Source organism: Pagrus pagrus (assembly GCF_965226575.1).
Source record: "Pagrus pagrus genome assembly, chromosome: 4".
In the NCBI taxonomy this organism is placed as follows: Eukaryota; Metazoa; Chordata; class Actinopteri; order Spariformes; family Sparidae; genus Pagrus; species Pagrus pagrus.
In genome coordinates this window covers 17,171,995-17,188,377 of record NC_140188.1, presented here as the reverse complement: position 1 = coordinate 17,188,377, position 16,383 = coordinate 17,171,995, and the positions used below count along the sequence as shown (strand labels likewise).

The following is a 16,383-nucleotide window of genomic DNA, read 5'->3' as shown; positions in this document are numbered from 1 at the left end:
TCCAACTAACTGCAGACTCTCAACCTTTATCGTACAAGAACAACAGGGGTTATCATTGAACTTCTTGAGCCGGAGGATGTTTTTGCTGATCTTTCGCTCCCTTGTGCATGTGATACTGTCTCAACCAGACATGTAATTTTATTAGCCATGCAGCTAATTTCACTAATATTGTTATTTTCAGAACATTTGAAAAAAAACCTCTTTTATAGGGAATAAAAGTTTTCCAGACTTGCAGGAAATTGAATTAAGTAGACAAAAATAACATTTTAGTGTCCGGACAACTGTTTTATAGAGCACTGCAGAGCTCCTAAGGTTACACAGTGAGAGAGTATCATTTCATAGGGCTGCAACAACAGAGATGGTTATCACACACAAAAAGGGAAGTGTCTCATGATCAGTGTCTGGGACTGCATACTGACTAAATTACCATAATACAACTTCCCCCCACCTGGCTCTCCGGTGCACCAGCTGGAAGCAATTCTGCTCCGGCGTCTAAAGTGTATCTGAGGTGATACCGAGATCCTTCCATCCACTCATTTGTCTTTATTCTCTGCTCGCTGGCTGGGCATCTCCTGTTTTGCCATTTGTTTTCATTTTCCGGTGGCTCATCCACAGGAATGGCATGGCAGAATTGGAGCAAATACACAATGATCTACTGTCTTGTCACTTTCCGTCCGGGTTTGTTTTTCTCTCGCTTGTGCACACCACTGGTCCACACCGCATCCAATTTATGTTCAGCTCACTCCAGAGCTTTGTTTTGATGGCATCGGTTAATTGAGTGTACCAAACAACATGTCTCTCAAAAACAGATGGAAACGCTCCAGCTTTCCATGAAATCTATCAACCTTTTGTAGTGTTTTTGTGACTGAATTAAATATTCCATGAATCTTTGAATCATGTAAAATAACAAATATGGCTTCAACACGTGGACACTTGTGCACCAGAATGTGAAGCTGACAATAATGTGATTAAAAGGGAGGGAAAATGTTTTTTTAAGCCTGCTGCTTAAAGGGTAATCCACCAATTTTCAAAGTGTGTTTGCAGGTCTTGGGGAGTACTACTACATATGTGAAAAAAATTGGTATAAAGCCTTTTGTGGTTCAGGAGGAAGGAGGCTTCTGATAAAATGCCTCCAGTGATGTCACTCAGTGGTTAAGTTGCATTGTGGGTATTGTAGGCGTCAAGTTTTAAGAAGGAAGAAGAATGTGTGGAATTGTATGTACGGTTATGGGTGATGTGGGGGTTTTCTACAAGCCGTTACTGTAAACAAACACTGTGATTTGGTCTATCCCTTAAAGGAGCCACACTACTCTTTTAAAAGGGTAATTCCACCAATTTTCTACATTAAAGTGTGTTTACAGGTACCAGGGCGTTCTGATGCATATGTGAACATAATAAAGTCTTTTGTGACTCCGGAGGAAGCTGCTGATAAATTGTCTCCAGTGATGTCATTCAGTGGCTAAGTTGCATTGTGGGTAATGTAGGCACCAGGCTTTGAAAAGCAGTCCACTGGTCTACATTACACTCCTGTAACACTGCTGAACTCACTATGCGGAGAAATCAATACATCAGAAGCAGAGGTATCACCTTTTTTATTCCACGCATTCTCCTTCATTTTCAAAACTTGATGCCTATATTACCCACAATGCAACTTAGCCACTGAGTGACATCACTGGAGGAGATTCATCAGACTACATGCAGCTTCCTGTGGAGCCACGAAAGCATTTATACTTCTTTTCTTTTTTTTCTTTTTGTACATAGTAGTGCTCCCCTAGACCTGCAAACACACTAATATGTGTAAAATTGGTGAAGTAACCCTTTAAATTCCAAGGAGAGGGAGACACCTATGTAGACGACAATCTCTGTTTTCTTCTGTTTGAGCCTCAGATGATATAAAGAGAAGTGGGGGCGAGGAAGATAGCAGAGAGGAGGTTATCACATTACATAAACGTTATAAGCCTGCACAAACTGGATGTCTGCAGCGCCGCTGTGCATCACAGTCTGTGGTCCGAGCCACATTGGCCTACTTTCACCATTTCCTCCAACTTAGTTACAAAACTGAGCAAAACCTGAAGTTGTTTAGTTACATAACAAAAAGCTACCTTACAGGTTACATTGCTTTACCTCTGAAGCTCATTGCAGGTCACTGTCTCTCACCCTTTAGTAATTTGGAACCATGATCGGTCTCAGTGTGCACATGTTGCCAAATGTATTATTGCCAATTATTATTTAAGGAATTCACACAGATGTGATACTACGCTTCTGGTGACAGAGAGGGAGACTAATGGCAAAGCTGCAGAGAGAATAAACGCTCAGGATGCTGCACTGGGTGTACGGAAAGTAATTTAAGGGGAAGTCTATTAACACCAGAGATCATCACGGGGTACCTGCTCACTCTTGGGGGGGTTGGGCATGATGGGAGGCGTTTCCTGCCTCCAGCCTGCTCTCGGGCAGTTCCTGCGCTCTCCCAGCTGTTGAGTGGAGGCACCGGCCGAGCGCAGTCCTGCACAGCCTCGCTTTCTGCACCAGCTGAAGCTGGACGCATGACACACGGACGGGATCTACACTTCATTTTTTTTATAAAGTGCCTGCAAAAATGGAAAGATGAAGTCAGGTCTGGAATGAGCTAGAACAATAAAAACGCGTAACTGAGCGAGCACGCCTACAACGACGAGGGGACTGACTGGTGCGCCTTGGCACCGGAGGGGAGCACCAAACTTCACCGAGCTGAGCATCAGTTCAGGACAAAAGATCGGCTCTATGTAGGCATGTTTCCGTGGACTATTTTCTGTAGCGTGAATGTATAATCATCAACTTTCAGATTAAGGTGTGGAAAAGCCTCCGCGCCGTGCTCGCCTCGCTCTCCCCAACCGTGCCAATGCTGGAATGGCTGGCGGCTCTGTGCTTTGTGATCCTGGTGGTCTTAATATGGCCAGGTTCAAAATATTTTGGCACCGAGAACCAGACGGATGCGCTCCTTCAGGGACTGGGGATTTCGCAACAGGCAGCGAAGGACATCGACGGTGTCCAGCCGGCCTGTGCGGGTGCCGGGACCGGTGATGTTAAAGCTCGCACCGTGGCGCTCATCTGCAAACCGTCCGCGCTGGCCAACTATCTCCTGAAGCACTGCAGGACTTTCAGCAATTACTCTCCGTGCGTCGGCTGGACGTGGAGGGCGAGCGCCTTCCTGCAAAGCGTGTACGAGGCGTGCTGGCCGTACGACAGCCCGGTCCAGTTTGTGCGGGACAACCTGCAGCTGAGCGATGACGGACTGGTGGCCTTGGACTGGGCAGTGCCATCCTACCAGAAGAGACGCAGGACCTCCAGTCACTCCACCAGTCCCGTGCTGCTCATCATCCCCAACTCTTTTGGGAAGATCACCAGAAATGTGTTGAAGGTAATCTGTGCGTGCCTCGATCAAATAATCAATTTGTAGAGGTGGTACTTGATTAAAGGTGCAGTATGTAGTTTTGGGGATTTTGATTTAGAAGAGAAAGATCTTTCTCTTTTTTTCATGACAATATTTCATACTGTTGAACTTTGTTTATATGTGTTGGACCTTTCTGGTCTCAAAGGTATTATTACCTTGTTAATATTGTAAATATTATATATTATATTATTATACTACATAGTGCACCTTGAACCATATATGAGTCATTTTCATGAAGAAACTGAACAGGAAGTCACACAAAATGTAAAAGTTTAGAGCTGCCATGATTGATCGATTAGCTGTCATTTATTAAATTAATTGGCAGCTATTTTGATAATGATTTTTTAAGCAAGAAAAAAAAAAGCCATGTTTCTTTGATTCCAGCTTCTAAAATGAGATTATTGTCTGGTTTCTTTACTCTTCTACGACAGCAAACTAAATCTTTTTTGGTTGTGGACGAAACAAGACATTTCCAGACATCATGTTGGGAATTGGGAAATAATAATTGACCTTTTGTTTGTACTTTCATGGACAACTATTGATTAACTAAGGACATAACGGATTAGGCTAATTGACAATTAAGATTGTCAATTAGATGCACCCCTACAGAGGTTCATAATAAAAACAGTAGGTTAAGTCCTTAAATATACCAAAGAGATAAACTAAGCTAATCCACAAACCAAACAACCTTTATTGAGGTTTGAAACAGTAGTTTCTATCATGTGTGTAGACACTGACGGCATCATGTTGTTTCTGTATCATGACATACTCACAGAAACTCATTTGTATCCATTTCATTAACCATGGTCTTTGTTTCCTGAACCTTCCTGCTCTGTGCCTCTAATCTGTGTCACAGCATAAAACAGCTTGAGAGGGTATTGTGTCCTCTCGTTCATCGTCAGAAAAGAAGGTTTATAATTGTAGCTTCAGGGGCACATCAGCGTGTTACTGGGGCACCTTAAAGAGCCCCGTCTTGTACCTCTGGTGGCAATTTTGTATCTTAATTTAAGGTGACAAAATTGACCTTTTTAAAAAGGTTACATTTAGAAACACTGGTACATGTATGTACCACTCTGGCCCTCAAAGGGTACACATGGTTACCTTGAGGACTGTACCTCTCGATCTGAAATACATCACTTTCAAATTCAGAGGGTAGAAGAGCGAAGCAAAAAGATACATATTTAATGCACGCACAGTATTTGCAAGTATTCAACGAGTCAAAATAGAAGCCAGACATTCAATAATTTAAGAGAGACGTGGGAAGATGCCAATGCAAATCAACAATAGCCATTTGGGCAAATTCAATCGTGTTGGCTTAAGGCATGCCAAGCTCAGTTTGAAGAAAAAAGCAGAGCAGTTAAAAAAAAAAAAAAGAGCAGATGCGGAGGCAACACCAGCCTTTCAACTGCTCTTTCAATACACTGACTGAGGTAATTGAGTGAGGGATTACAAAGCATCGCTTGACTCGAGGGGCCTGGGGAAGTGCAGCGCGGCTCCACATGAATGCCCGTTGGCTCTCGCAGAGCTCTGGGCACCTGGCATCGTCCTAGCTCATTTCATTTCATACTAATAGCTCTGTGTGGAAATCCGTCACAGGCTTACTGTCAGCAACATGTCAGAAGTCACAACTCTGCAAGAAGTCTAACAAAACCGAATGTGTTTGACATAAATCTGGGGGTGAATAACTCCAGAGGATGACAGAAGAGAGGAGAAGAAGGCAAAAATAGAGGGAAGACAGTGTTGAAACATTATAAATATGTGGTGACTTCAAGTCCCCCCCCCCACCAAAAAAACATTTTTATAATTGTCATATTGAGACAGATCTGTGCATCATGCGTCATCAGAGTAGAGAGTATTTGTGAAGCTGTCAGCCAGTTACGCTTGGGAGGGCTGGAGGCTGAGGCACCACAAGGGATATACACCAATTAAGATTGCTCCTGTCACAGCTGAGATTCACTGTGTATAACCCAGTGTGTGTGTGTGTGTGTGTGTGTGTGTGTGTGTGTGTGTGAGGAAGAGATAAAAAAGAGCTTGTGTTTGCGTGGGCACACACACACACGGTTCTCTATCTGTGACACAGAGAGGAAACAGAGGGGGATGTAGACTCTTTTTGAAGTGTACACAGCACATTTCAGGAGCTCATGAATTTATGAATGAGCCATCTCTTCTTTAATCATTCATATTTTTACCTTCAGTTTGTCTCATGCTCCTTTGTTTCGTGCAGTCTGCCATGATTCAGATGCATCTACGTAGTGTTGCTTTAAAGGAGAATGGCATAAAACCAACGATCTGTTGATCTTTGCAAATCCAGATGCAGTAGTTGAACAATGGCGTAACTGTCAGCGCTGCAAAACAATATTTAAATAAAATCAAATTGTGGATTTGGAGAATAGTTACACCCCTATTAATCATATCTCCTGATCGCTTCCAACCTTTTATCCTCAACATCAAAAAGACGTCGCGCAAATGATGAAGCTGTGTTAGGACATGCAGGAATGAGTCCCATCTTCAGCGGCCTGTGATCGCCCTTCAGAGCGGCGTGTCGATGAAAGGCCATGAACGTTCCTGGAAGCAGACATCCAGATGTTGCAGCCGTCTCGCCTCATATGATTCACGCGCGTCACACTTTCCTGACAGAACGCGTTGATTTGTGGGCAGTTTGACTGTAACTTTTGTGACCTACTTACAGTCACAAGTGTTTCATTCAGAATGATTTTGGCACTCGTTTACAAGATCAAGTATTTTTCATTCCTCACAGATAGGAGGTATGATACAATCTGGTCATTATGTGTAATTTACACTTCAACACTTAAATTATTGTTTTTCAGACCGTTGCTTTTTGACTTTCTGATTGCTGAGTGAGCAGCTTTTTCCAGATTCCTTGTGGGATAGGATGAAGGCTTGACGCTCATGGAAAGTTTTACCATTAACAGTCCAGATCAGATCATTGATGGTGGTAATGATAGCAGTAATACTTCATCAGCAGGGCATAAATGTACCAATATCTGTCTACTGCCGCTACCGTTGATCAAATACTTACTGCAATTACGTCACAGCTTTGACAGAGAACAATGACAATGAGTGCGAAAGAGCTTCAGATCAAGTTTTCTCTACTCTTATCTCTTTGTGAATTTTACAGTTTGGTGTCGACACAGCAGAGTGCACTCTAGTATCAGGACAGGGACTTTATTTTTGGGGTGTTGGCTCTCAGTTTTTGAAATGGAACAATGATTATGTGTGTAAAGAGCTTATCTTAAGCTTTGAAGTTTGCAGCACCATTCAAAAAACAGCTGAAGTGTGTGGAGGGGACAGAAGGGGATTGGGAAGAAATTTTGGTTCAGACATTCAGCAAAATGTAAACCTGTGCCCCAGACTGTGTCGTGGGACAAAAGGTATCATCATTTTTAACAGCCAGTACAATAGTATATACTCATTCACCTTAGAATATGGACAGAAAACTCCAGTATTGTGTTTCAGCTTTACCATGAGACAAATGTAATAAACCCTCCATGTGGAAATCTTTTCATGGAGGCTTGTGGAACAGGAGCTATAGCATGGAGAAAATGTCGAGACTGTGGCGCTGTCTTTAATAATTCACAGCTTCCCACCCCTTTTCGAATGTATGTTGTGAAGCTTCTCACTTCGAAATGGAGCCTAAAGGAATAAACTGCCTTGAAACTGCAGAATATATTTTAACGCCCATCATTTTGCCTGCCTTTGTAAGACTTCCCAGCACCCTGTATCCAGGGTGTCATCACATTTTAACTCACCACTCTTCTCCAGCACTGCTGCCATGCATGTTGGATGGAAGAACAGAAGAAAAGATTATTTTGCTCAATGCAAAAGACTGAAGAAGAAACCACCTCTGCCTTTTTTATTCAGCTGTATTTAGGGTTAAAAACAATGTTTCTTTCATGGCTCATCAGCAGAGCAGTGAAAATATTAGAGGGATTCAATGTATATTTCATGCTGGGTGAGCCTGCACAGTCGAATATATCGTGTTCCACAAGATTGTCACAAAAACAAACATATTCTCCCTTATTTGTAAAACACTGGCTGCACTCTTACATATACCCAACTCACTAGAGAAAATCTATTCCCTGGACATGTATCACTCAGTTGGAGAGTATTTAGGCAAACTATTGACCTGAATAGAGGACAGAGCATTGTAACGAGAGGCTTTGTTGCCTCTAAAAGGCTTTTAATCGAATAACATCCCTAATTTAACTTGATGTTCGGTCACACGTCCCGATGAAGCTGCTGAAGTTTGGCGGACTCGCAGATGGAGATCACACTATTGAATGTTGTTGAATTCGGGGCATCTTTATTTTTTTTTTGGCATTGTCTCAGCACAGGAGGTGAGGGGAGTAAACGCTGCCTCTTGCATGTGTGTATGAGAGCTGGCACGCTGTCCGGTGTCTGGAGTCGCTGCTGAAGGAATTTGTCACAGAGCTGACAGTTTATCAGCTCTGGCAGGAAACTGCTGCACGAGCTGCTGTTGGGTTCTTGTACTGTTTCTGCAAAGTAGCTGTGATCTCTCACACAATGTCAGTATAACATTTCAAGGAAAGTACAGCCAGGAACTTGCACAAATATGATCCATAAAAAAGATCATGTCACTGTATTTCATTGTCATCGATATGAGAAAAATAGGAAAAGTGAGCTGTCGCCATCGGTCATCGCAGTCGGCAGAAAATATGTCGGCAAATATGCGCTTCTGTAAACCACGGATATTTTTAACTGTGTGTTTGATACGTTGAAATGTGCTTATGGTCTGCGAAGGTTTAGGCACAAAAACAAATTGTCCTGAAACCTCGTCAAAAACATCTGGATTTGGCTGCACAAACACAGCTGGAAATTGTCTTGATATCCAGTGATTTCCTGCAAATGTTGAAACTCTGTCTTGAACAGTGGTTTGCAAAATGTAAAATGCCGACATTTGATTCTCGCGACTGTCTTGCGTCAGTTTAATAATTTATCACACTGTCCCAAAAAGTCTTCCTCGGTCATGTGTCACTGCTTCACTTCCAAAACAAAAAAGTAGGTTTTTGTGACAAATGATATAACAGATCAGAGTGAGCGTTTCCGGACCAGATAACACTGTTAACAAAACTTTTATATGCCGTCCTCAAGGTGTGTTTAGTATCTAACAGTGAGCAGTCCTTACTCAGCACTCACTGTGCCTGTTATTGTGGCTGACTCACACAGTGACTCACCACAAGTTTACACAGTGTTGCTGTATTAAAACCTGGCATGAGCAGCACAAAAATCCCTTTACACCCAGTTCACCTAATTTAATCTCAGCTGCAACATTCATCACTCAGCGCCGGCTCTCATTTGCAGTTTAAATTACAATATATGTGATCGTGTCTCTCAAAATCTTTGGAAACGAAACTGAACTCAATAATTCATATTCACTTGCAACTGCTCTCTTCCCCCTCCTCGAACAAGCTCCTCTTGAATCACAATGATTGTAAATGATATCTATGGAAGAAGTCGAGGAAGATTCAATGAATGATGTTCGTATGTGCGTATTAGTTCTGCTCCGACACCGCCTCGTCATGTATCTGGACGAAGCAAAGCCTCGTCTCAGTCAGACGGCCCAGAAAGTGGCAGAAATGCTCCTGCAGTCTTTCTCAGCTGGTAAATATTTAATGCAGTGATTCTGCAGCTCTTCCTCGCCGGCATCTCTGCAGAGTGTACGCAGAATTTAACTCATACAAACCTGAGAGTTTATTTGCTCAGGATGTGTGTTTGTGACCACAAACGCTGATGCATTAAAAAAAAAAACCTCCTCAGTTGAGATGAAGCAGAGTGACACCGCACATTTAGAGGGAAGGCAAATCTTCTCCTGGTGTTTCCAGACACTGTAATGGATTTGTATAATTTATTCTAAAGGTAATTTACAGAGCTTTGACTGGAACAGCCTCTGCCTGGAGAGCTTTTCAGTGTAACGTATATATTAAACTGTCATTTCTGCTCTGCTCTCAATCAAAACTTCCTGTTCTTTATTGTATATAATTTATGTGTTTAGAAGCTAAGGCTTACGATGATTAATGTCTGGTGAGTACTTTTTGTCACAAGAGAATCTGTGATAATAATAATATCAATGCTAACTGTGATTCAGTGAATGAATTTATATTTCCAGTACAAGAAGAAGTTTTGTATTTAGTCTGCTCTTCGTACTTAAAAACACCATAACAGTCCCAAGGCCAGTAAGCAGTTTACTGTAAACATGCAGAGAATAAATAACCAGCGGAGCCATCAGAGTTGAAGAGCCAGATCCTTGAGAGCCTAAGATGGTGAGGGAAAATGATGAAAATCATTTGTGCCTGAAAGATGAAAAGGCTTGTGGGGGAGCAGAAGAGCCTTTTACAAAATTTAAAAGACACATATTCAATGATACCTGCTGTGTGAAATCGGCTTGATTTTGTTATTCCCATCAGTTTTATGGAGCCAAACACTACATTTTGCAGTTTTGCACACAGATGTTCTTAAACTTTAAGGATAGATCATTCTCCTTCAGTCTCCACAGCATTTAAAGTGTGGAAAAATGTTTTTGTGTGCTGAATAAAGCAAACAGTCTACAGTTTACAACCTATGTTCATGACTTCCGACTCAGGTTGTTTACTCAAGTACCCAAAAGTCGTACCTAAAAGTAAAGATATTGAGTTAAAATATTACTTTGGTTAAAATTAAAGTCACCCATACGAATAGTACTTGAGTAAAAATCTAGAATATCTGCAATGTAATGTACTCAAGTAGTCATTTTCTGGCAATAAATGTACTTTAAAGTAAACATAAAAATGATGAATGGTCTCATCTCATCTCATTTTCTTTCCGCTATTTCCCTATTGGGGTCGCGGGGTGTTGCCGCTTTTATCCCCCCTTTCGGGGGGTTGGGGGGCTACTGGGGCCAAATCCAGCTCTCACCGGGCGAAGGCCAGGGTACACCCCTGGATGAGACGCCAGTTCATCCAGGGCCCTCTGATGGCAGAGGCTGCCTTGCAGCTTGCAAGGTGCCAACTGCACATCAGGAGCAGTTTAGGGGTTCAGCATCTTGCTCAAGGATGCTTCGGCATGTAGCTCAGTTCCGCCCAGGGGAGCCGGGGTTCGAACCAGCAACCTTGATGAATGGTGATCTCTACATATATTTACACATATGTATACTTCTTTGGATCCAATATTCAGCATTTTTCAGATTATGAGAATCTGTTGTCACAGAATATTGTCACATTTGTATCAAAATGCACACAATATTTCTCCCCACAGTGTAGATGACTAAAAGGGAAGACTTCCTGCCAGACATGAGGTCACAGGTTTCCATACTGAAGTTTTTCTCTTCATGGACATCACCACAGGCAACGAGATTGTGCATAAGGCTTCAGCAGTGTCAGAGAGTGACCTCAAATGCCAGGACAAGTAGCATCATCCTTATAGCTACAGATTAACTCCTCATATATCTGTCTTTTACATGGTTATGGTCACATATGGACTGTTGGATCAGCTGTTCGACATGTCATGGGCTAAAGTTGAGATAAACTCATTCACATAGGAAGTTAATTTGATATTTTTGTGAAACATAAGCAAGCAGACATGCCACCAAGAGAAGGCTTCTTCGGCCGTGTTTCGCCACTCATGTTCTCTTGTTTGGGCTACGTTGTGAAGGCAGTATATATCTTGTGATGCATAACTCTTCATCTGTGCAACACTGTATCACTAAAGTAGCCTAATATTGAATATCCTCCCTACAAGAGTTGGCTCTTCAACTGTTTAAATCAGAAACAGGTGAAACTATAAGCATGTGATTCAGTCATATGACTAAATGTTCCCATGTGTTCTTTTTCAACCTACTCTGTATTATTTCTGTGTGCACTTAATCGTGTTTAAGCAGCACAATTAAAGGGAGCAACACTTAATCCTGTAGTTTTACTGCGTTTACACTTCCCGGAGCAGCTGGTTATTTATTTTTCCATACCATAAAAACTAGCGCTGTACATTTTCAGGTGTGAGAATGCAAAGACATAACCAAGAGACAAGGCCACGCTAGTTCCACCATGTGGCCTAATCATAGAGAGACAAACAAATTATTTAAGTCTGTATTTAATGTAAAAGAGCTCCTAACCCATAACACGTTTTTGAAGACATGTACATCAAGACTTGGACATCCTTTTATTTATTTCCGTCTACCCTCTCTCTCTCTCCAGCTGTGTGAAATGGCGCTGTCCCATGGCTACCTCCCGGCAGTTTTCAACCGCCGCAGCCACAACGGCACCCCGCTCACCACCCTCAAGCTGCAGCAGTTCGGAGACCCCGCAGACCTGCGCGAGGCCGTGCGCTACATTCGCTACCGACAGCCCGCGGGGAGACTGTACGCCGTGAGCGAGAGCAGCGGGTCGGGCCTTCTCCTGTCTTACCTGGGGGAGTGTGGATCGTCCAGCTATGTGACGGCGGCTGTCTGCCTGTCGCCTCTGTTCCGCTGTCAGAGCTGGTTTGAGAACGGGCTGTGCTGGCCGCTGCAGTGGGCTTTGGTGCTCTACCAGAAGATATGTCTCAGCAGGTACGGGGGGGTGGAAATACTTGAATACTTTCTAGTGAATTAGCTCAACAGATTGGTCAACAGTAGATCTCTGGCTGTAGATTTGCAGTGCATACAAATCTTTTTGGAAATTGGGTGAATTCATTTAAGCTAATTTAATAAAGTAAAACAAAGAAAAGAAAGAGATAAACAGCTTCTCTTCTTTCAGCTTACTCTGGGGAAGAGCTTCATAAAGCTGCTGCATGTGAAGCAAGGAAAATTATTTTCTGTAAGCCAAAGTGGAGACACAGCGAGGGATGGTCAGAAAAACAGATGCGGGTACTCACCAATCATTTACTGGAAAGGCACAGACAATTAAGGGTACAATCAAGTTACTGTAGCAACAGATGGTCTGCTCAGTGTCAGGTCATCGATTCTGAGAGACATCGTGACCCAGGTGAAGTTTCTCAAATCAATGCCGCAAAGAGAATATGAGACCCATGCAGCTCTTCAGAATTGATTTACTGTTTTTCTCTTGTTGTCTCTGTTTACTCTGTGTGTGTGTGTGTGTGTGTGTGTGTGTGTGTGCTCAAATGATATTCATAGGTACAAGACGGCGCTGGGTGAGACCATTCAAACAGACGCCCTGTTTTCCAGCTGCTCCTTGCGTATCCTGGAGGAGTCTTTGTTCTGTCAGACTGGACCTGCAGCACCGACCGGGCCCGGCACTAGCAGCAGTGCTTCAGGTGCGTGGGATGCCTACTGGGAACGCAACGAACCCCTGAGAGATGTAGACGAAGTGGCTATTCCTGTTCTGTCCGTGTGCGCTCAGGATGACCCTATCCGTGGCGACACCCAATCCACGGTGCCCTTGGAGCTCTTTGAGACGAACCCACATTTTTTCCTCCTTCTAACTGACCGCGGAGGTCACTGTGGTTTCTCCACCCAGTCCGAGGGGAGCGCCGCTGGTGCGTTCGGTGCAGTCGGCCCTGCTGCTGTGCCAGGCAGCGGGGTTGGGAGCAGTGGTGTCAGCTGGAGCCACAAAGCTCTGCTGGAATTCTTCAGGGCGACCACAGACTTCTTCGCTGCAGAGGAGAGAGCGAAGCAGCTCGCCGCGAGGAGGAGGGGGCTCGGTGGAGGAGCAGGCGGGAGGGTTTTCCGCCACCGCAGCGTCAGTACGTGTAAACGAATGCCAGCATGTTCCCATAATATCCATGCCATTTACAATTGGCAGAGGTCCTATACACGATGAGGGAGCTTAATGGAAGTTAATGGACTACACTGATGCCTTCTGATAGTGTTTGGATTTGGGATGTGAAGACTCAGATTGCTCTGTGACACTCGGCTGCGAAGTGTTAAACAAAACTACAGACGTGCAGAGGCTGTGAAGATCTGAGGGCATGGCATATTTTCGAGTGTTCATAAATCACAGCCATAAAACACAAGGACAAATAAACGATCGTGACAGTCCACACGCTTGCACGCAGTCGTTATGTTTAACTGCTGAACGCTTGACACTAAACTCTCAAGATGGGTGGCTTTATATTTTTCTACAGACTGATACAAATCTCTTCACTGCCAGCTGTTAAAACTGAAGGATTCTCTCACTGTTTTGTCAACACACACATACATCATCCTCCCCCCGACTTGAGACTAGAAGTCAGGCGCTGACTAATCTTCACATGTTTATGATATTTCATTATTTTATATTTAATTGATTACATTTCTGGGCTGTGGGGTCGGTGCAGATGAAGCGGCAAAAGCGATTCTGAATGTGTCGAACCACCAGCAAGGAGACTGAACATTTTATTAAATTATTTCTACACAGTGTAACATCACACATGTAACGTTGTTCAAAACGTGTAAAATAAATAACCCCCAACTTCACAAAAACAAATACTCACAGAAAATGTACACCTGTCCTGACCCCACCTGAATCGGTCTTCTTCATCCCTGGAGTCTTAGTCAGGGCCGCTGTAAAATTGAATCGTCCATCTGATTTCTTTGTTTCTCTTGGGTCATTGTCCGGCCACTCGCCTGGCTTTTGTGATCATTCTTTAAAACGAACTCCATGCATCAGTCCAGCTCCTGTGTTGATGGTGTAAACATCAACACTCCCCCACGGCTACCTTCATGGCAAACTGAGCTAACTGGCAGCTACAGTTAGCAGCAGTTAGCAACATCCATGTAACAAGAGCAAAGCTCCGTGTTGCAAAGGTCCCCCTGATACTTTGCTCCCAGGCGGACTCATCCACTAATGAAAACAGCGCTACATGTCGCACAGTTTGCAGCCACGTTAGCCAACTGCATGGTCAGTTTTGGATATTTGAAACCTGGACACTTAACTATCGCATCTTACTGTTATTCTTTGTATCACTGATAGGATATTTATTGGGGAGGGTTGAAAGTCGTGTGCCTAGAGTAGATTATCCAGAATCTGAAGTTAATTTGAGCTAAATGTCAAAAGAGTTTAATGAGCTCATCCGGTGGTTATTGCACAAATTGAAGATAATTCATTGTGCTTATTACTGAATGTTCTCTTCTGTATGGGGAAATGTCCTGACGCCCTGAATAGAGCACCACATGTGTGATTGCAATCACCTTTTAGAGTAACTTCTGTGTAATGAGGTTCTATTTTAATGAGCTTTGTGGCCGAAGGCGCTTTGTGAGGTTTCCGCTCTCGTCGTTTAAAGCCCAGGATGTGAAGGTGGTGAAGATGTGACGGTGGCTGGTTTCGTACTGAGGAGGAGAGTCCCCCGGAAATTCTTGTGTATTAGGCTTATAAATTATACAAACTAAAGTGATACAGAGTAATAAATATTGTGTGGGAAGTGTTTAAACGAGAAGCACTCGAGAGGGCAGCTGAGCAGGATAAAGCAGAGGTTCAGATTTTTGTCTTCTGTTGTTTCATAAAAAGCCTCCACCTGTTAAATATGTAATTTTATGTGATGGAATCAAAAGAATAAAATTAAATTGAATGAACCAAGATGGACAAACCGAGGATGTACACTGTGTGCGCTTATCTTTCCACTTCAGGTAAGTAAATATGATTAATAATATATCTTGGTCGCTATCTCTCATGATTTTTGCTCACAATAATCCTCGCTTTCAAAGCTCATCACGCTGAGGTTATGATCTTTGGTCTTGTCAAACCCCTGCTGAGTGAATACTCACAGACACTCCCTATTTTAGCACAGTCCCTGCAGCCATTCCATGCTGCATGTGTGTGTGTGTGTGTGTGACATTCACTGCGGTGCTTGTCCGCCCCGCTGAGTCTTATCCACTCAGACAGCTGGAACACAGCAGAGTACACACAGACACACACAAAATGTGTGCCCGCCGACCCACTGTCAACACGCATCCTCGCCAATACACATAAACACACACACAGGGGTGCGCAGACGCTGTCACACGTGCAGGATATTCTTATACACGCTCGTTATCTGCAGGAAGAGTCACAGTTCTGTACGAGACACTGCCTGTGACACACACACACATGTGACACGTGTAAATGACACTATTAATAAAGATAATGCTTTCATAAAAGTAACCTTAAGCGATGCAAAGACAGAATCTAGCTCATTATAAACTCAACAGAAAATACAAAATGATTTTAAAATGCGATTTAGAAGCTGTACTGAGAGACAGAGTTGTTGTAGGAGGGACCCAACAAGCCACGATAATGACTCTGTAACTGTCAATAATTAAGTCATCATCAGTATTGCAACTGTGGGTGGAAGAGCAGCTGTGGCTTTAATGAATCCCTTTAATTATCAGGTTCTCTCTTGAAGAGATGTCTACATTAGAAGCAGAGGCCTTTCACTTCATGTGTAGGGTAGAGGAGCGGAAACAAGACCAGATGAGACTGACTGACTCGGCAAGGAAGGGGTTAAGATGTTGCACAGATGTCACCGAACAGACTACAGACACACATCAGAGCCGTGAATGTGTCCATCGTATTTTTATTTGCTTTGTTACAACAGTATTTCCCTGTGCTTTGTAAAAGATGTTGTTTCAGAATGCCTGATAGACTTAAATAGACGACCATGTACTATGTTGTTGGCGAGTACAACGAGTGTCACAAGGTGCGCTTTCTCCAATCGCCAAATAAATGTTGGCAATGTACGTTTCTGCAAACCAGGGATATGTTGAAACTGTCTTTGTTGCAATTTTATGTTTCTTTCCGTTCTGTATTTTAATTTTATCTGGTGACAATGCTCTGCTTATGCTCTGGTTAGGCTGAGGCATAAAAGACACTTAGGTTAGGGTTAGGAAAACATTAGGTTTTGGCTTAAAAGACCTGTTTTGGTCAGCACAAACACAGTTGTCCCAAGGTCCTCTTAAAATTACCCTGTGATGTGACTATTGTAGATGTTGAAATGTCGTGGTCCCTCGTCAGGAATATCCAGTAGTTTGCCAGTTGGAGACTTGTTGT

At 43.1% G+C, this 16,383-nt stretch overlaps 1 protein-coding gene across 1 annotated transcript; it reads left to right on the top strand.

Moving 5' to 3' along the window:
- Window positions 1–2,496: 2,496 nt before the first annotated feature.
- abhd15a (abhydrolase domain containing 15a) lies at window positions 2,497–14,925 on the top strand. Its single transcript, XM_084350651.1, has 3 exons — window positions 2,497–3,397; window positions 11,638–11,990; window positions 12,555–14,925. The coding sequence occupies exons 1-3, from the start codon at window positions 2,879–2,881 to the stop codon at window positions 13,198–13,200; spliced, it is 1,518 nt and encodes a 505-aa protein (XP_084206777.1). The 5' UTR covers window positions 2,497–2,878; the 3' UTR covers window positions 13,201–14,925.
- The last annotated feature ends 1,458 nt before the right edge of the window (window positions 14,926–16,383 follow it).